The sequence below is a fragment of the Colobus angolensis genome, unplaced genomic scaffold (genome assembly GCF_000951035.1).
Source record: "Colobus angolensis palliatus isolate OR3802 unplaced genomic scaffold, Cang.pa_1.0 Scaffold42, whole genome shotgun sequence".
Classification (NCBI taxonomy): Eukaryota; Metazoa; Chordata; class Mammalia; order Primates; family Cercopithecidae; genus Colobus; species Colobus angolensis.
The window spans coordinates 1,564,852-1,569,092 of NW_012117599.1; the positions used below are offsets into that span (position 1 = coordinate 1,564,852).

At 50.6% G+C, this 4,241-nt stretch overlaps 1 protein-coding gene across 1 annotated transcript; it reads left to right on the forward strand.

Moving 5' to 3' along the window:
- The first annotated feature begins 334 nt into the window (after positions 1–334).
- Positions 335–2,841, forward strand: LOC105522124 (cytochrome c oxidase subunit 5B, mitochondrial). The gene is made up of 4 exons (XM_011956536.1): positions 335–859; positions 1,735–1,808; positions 1,987–2,086; positions 2,643–2,841. The coding sequence occupies exons 1-4, from the start codon at positions 598–600 to the stop codon at positions 2,753–2,755; spliced, it is 549 nt and encodes a 182-aa protein (XP_011811926.1). The 5' UTR covers positions 335–597; the 3' UTR covers positions 2,756–2,841.
- The last annotated feature ends 1,400 nt before the right edge of the window (positions 2,842–4,241 follow it).

Sequence of the window (4,241 nt, forward strand, 5' to 3'; positions counted from 1 at the left end):
TTCCGTTTCAAACAAGGAACTCCAGTCACAGCAGGCTCTGACTCCATTTCCTATTATCCATTCCCCTTCCTGCTCCTCCTCCCTTAGGAGCCTCGAAAAAGAGTGGCCACTTCCTCCACATCAGCAGGGCCTTGGTCCTGGTAGGGGGTCCCGCCCCCGGCCCTGTCCTCCTCCCCAGGCCGGGACCTCCGCGCCTCCCACACGCAGTACAACTCTAACAGGAAAGTGGGCCAGGACTGCAGGTAGCTCCCGTCCAATGCGACAGGCTCGCGACGGCTCACTCACTGCCACGAGAACCAGCCCTGCCACTAACCAGCCTAGTAAGGAACGCAGCGATCTTTAGGAGCCCACTTCTAAATTCAAATCATTTGGGTTTCAGTTAAGTCTCCTGACAGACGGGGACTTAATGACTTCCATCAGCAGCCTCCACGTTTGCAGAACACGGACTACCGGGCCAGACACGTAGGAACTCCAGTGTGGTTCAGCCTTTTGAGCTCCAGGGACCAAAATGACTTTCCCACCTCCCAGCTTTACTAAAGAGCAAACCCGCCTCCAAGCCTCAGCCACTGCGCGGTGCAGGAAGAGGCAGAGCTGGGCATGCGCAGCTTCCGTCCCTGCCACAGTCGTGGGAGTGGGCGGGCTCGAGGGCTGGGAGGAAGCGGAAAGCTGACCGGGAGGAGAAAGAAGCCCGCCCCCGGAAGTTCTGCCTGTCTCCGCAGCTTGTTCCCGGAACTGCTGCTGCTAGTCGAGGACGCGATGGCTTCAAGGTTACTTCGCGGAGCTGGAGCGCTGGCGGCGCAGGCCCTGAGGGCTCGCGGCCCCAGTGGCGTGGCCGCGGTGCGCTCCATGGCATCTGGAGGTACTCGGCTCGCCGGGCGTGCCAGGGACCAGACTGTTGCCCTCCCAGGGTGGTCCCAGGGCGGCCAAGCGGGGCTTGCCGTGCAGCTTCTCGAGGTCCCAGTGGCCGCTTACGGCCCCGAGTGCCTCAGGTTCTGCAGGCATCTCCCTGTAATTCTGGACCGCTGCTCCTGCCGCCCCCCGAACTGACTCCGCTGCGAAAGTATCCTAAACAGAGGTGCCGGGTGACCTTGGGAGGGACCGGGACTGCCACCGGGATGGGGAGGGGTCCGGCCGCCCTTCAAACCTGCGCCCACCTCAAGCCGAGTGGGTTCTACATGCCTTTAGACAAATGTCGACCAATTGGCCTCGGTGGTTGGAGAAAGAAAAGCTCCTAGGCCGGGCGCGGTGGCTCACAACTGTAATCCCAGCACTTTGGGAGACTGAGGCGGGCAGATCACCTGAGGTCAGGAGTTCAAGACCAGCCTGGCCAACATGGTGAAACCCCGTCTTTACTAAAAATACAAAAATTAGCCAGGCGTGGTGGCGCGCGCCTGTAATCCCAGCTACTCAGGAGGCTGAGGCAGGAGAATCGCTTAAATCGTTGGCGGAGGTTCCAGTGAGCCAACATCGCGCCATTGCACTCCAGCCTGAGCAACAGGCGCAAAACTCCGTCTCAAAAAAACAAAAGCAAAACTCCCCCCAGTGCTGTCGCTTGTGTGGATTGAGACTTGGTGGTTCTTAGGGGACCATGGATATGAGTAGCCTTTAGGAGCTTGTGAGCCCACTAAAACTTATACAGAAGTTTCAGGGCGACATTTTCCTTGATCATTTCTGTTTGTAATTTTTCTGTCAGTCATTTCGGTCAGCGTCATAATTCACGTATCTTCTTTTTAGGTGGTGTTCCCACCGATGACGAGCAGGCCACTGGGTTGGAGAGGGAGATCATGCTGGCTGCAAGGAAGGGACTGGTAAGGAGAAACTCCCTTCTGTGTCTTCTGTGGAACTTACGGCCTTGGATGTGTTCGTAGTAGTCTCCTCTCTGGGAGTATTTGATCCAGGAAACTTGGCTTGCAGGAACAGTCCCCTGAGCTTCTGGAAGGTAGGGCTTATTTGGCATAATGGTTCAATTCTTGTTTTTTTTTTCAGGACCCATACAATGTACTGGCCCCAAAGGGAGCTTCAGGCACCAAGGAAGACCCTAATTTAGTCCCCTCCATCACCAACAAGAGAATAGTGGGCTGCATCTGTAAGTACCTCACCTCTATTTTTTATCCACTTGCTTAATATATCCTACAATACAGGAGTCTGTAAGCTGCCTCAGATCTTCAGTGTGTGAGTGCATGTTGGTAAGTTTCTGTAAGGGTCTTGACCCTCTCAAGCCTCATTATGCCTGATAGTTCATCCTTACTGGAAAGAAGCGCGGCACAGCAGTAAGACTGGCTCACTGGGATTGCGACATGAAGGAGTACCCACTCAGCAAATATTTATTGTTGTACTGCTTCTATGCCAGGCATCATTTTAGACACTAGGAATACATACCAGAACGGACCCTGCTTTGCATTCTGCATAGGCAAGGGAATTGTTAGAATTTACAGTGACCCTAATACAAGGTCAGTTTACTCATAGGTGAACTCAGAGCCTCAATTTCTTCATCTGAAGAATGAGAGGAGGGCTTGAACTGATCTCTTAAGATGTCAACCGTAGGCTGCTTGTGTATCAGAGTTGTCTGAGGAAAAGAAATTCATATCGAAAGGCTCCCTTTTTAGGCTGGATGACCCTCAACCACCTTTTTTCCCTTTTAGGTGAAGAGGACAATACCAGCGTCGTCTGGTTTTGGCTGCATGAAGGCGAGGCCCAGCGATGCCCCCGCTGTGGAGCCCATTACAAGCTGGTGCCCCACCAGCTGGCACACTGAGCGCCTGCACTAAGTTACTCAAAATGTGCTGTAAAGTTTCTTCTTTCCAGTAAAGACTAGGTGTTGCATTGGCTCCTTCTCCCATAGATGGCTGGTCTTACTTCTTTCCTGTGTTCTTTGGGAGTCATGGAATATTCTTATTTTGGGAATAGCTATCTGTTAATACAAGCTTGTCATCCACTTAGTGAAAGTGTGTAACCAGTGTATAGTGCTTAGATTAATAATAAGAATAGATTGACAACCCGTAATGCAATGAATGGGACCACCTGGTATGAGAGAAGGGGGCGGGCTGAGGAGTCAGGCTGACTGGACTTCAAATATTGGCTCCATCATTTGGCTCTATCCCTGTAGACATGTTCTCAGGGGTCAAGTACAACTACAAAAAGGTAAATACCTTGTGAGGTGCTTAATATGTAAAGAGCTGAGTGGATAGTAGGGCCTCACAGTATCGTCATAGAGATAGGGTGGCCTTTTGAAGAGAGTTTTGGGGATTTTGAAGTCTTGAGGGACCCAGGTGCAAAGTAAGAATTCATGGGGATACCAGCAGCAGAATTCAGAATATGGAATGATTTCAGAAATCACTGACCATGTTTCTTCAAATAAACTGGAAGGAGTCAGGGGGAAAAGGTAGGGAGATCACGTGGAGAAACAGATAAGGGAGAGACCAGTCAGCAGCATGCACGCCTTGTTCAGATCTTGATTTGGAAACAATTATAAAGGAAAAAAAATTGAGAAGAATTTGAACTCTGGACATTTGATATGTAGACATTTACTATACTTTCAGGTATTTATGTAGTGTTTTTTTTTTTTGTCTTTCCCATGTTTGAGATATGCATAGGAATAAGGGAGGGGAGAAATGCCAAAAAAGCCCACTTCAGCTACTTCATACCTGTGACATCTTGGGACAAGTTAAAATCTCAAAAACCTCATCTACAAAATAGAAATACCTTTTCATTTTGTGTGGAGATTAGCCAGAGGTGGCTTCAGTTACTGTCTTCACAAAATTAGTCCAAACTAGGTATTTCAGTGGGAGCTGATAGTCAGAGAAAAGCCCCTTCCCCTCATCTTGCCCATCCTGAAGGTGTAGTCAGAGCTATTGCTTCCATCCTTGTTGTTCATGACCTGTTTCCAGGAAATGCTCAAGCACTGATCTGCCATTTGAGGCCCTTTCCTCTGGGAAGGGGAGCTGTCAGATAACCCCCAGAGAGATCTAACCCCTACACGCCCATGAGATTAGTCTGCTGTCACTAAGCCCTCCCGTGTGGCTGGCCTGCCTTTCCCTTTCCACATCTCTTCGAACTCAAACTCTGCTGAGGGGGACTTTTGACTCCCCACATCATTAATCCAATCTGTTTTCTCCCTCCCTCATCCCCAAGTCTTTGCTTTTCTTTTTTTTTTTTTTGAGACGGAGTCTCGCTCTGTCTCCCAGGCTGGAGTGCAGTGGCGTGATCTCGGCTCACTGCAAGCTCCGCCTCCCGGGTTCCCG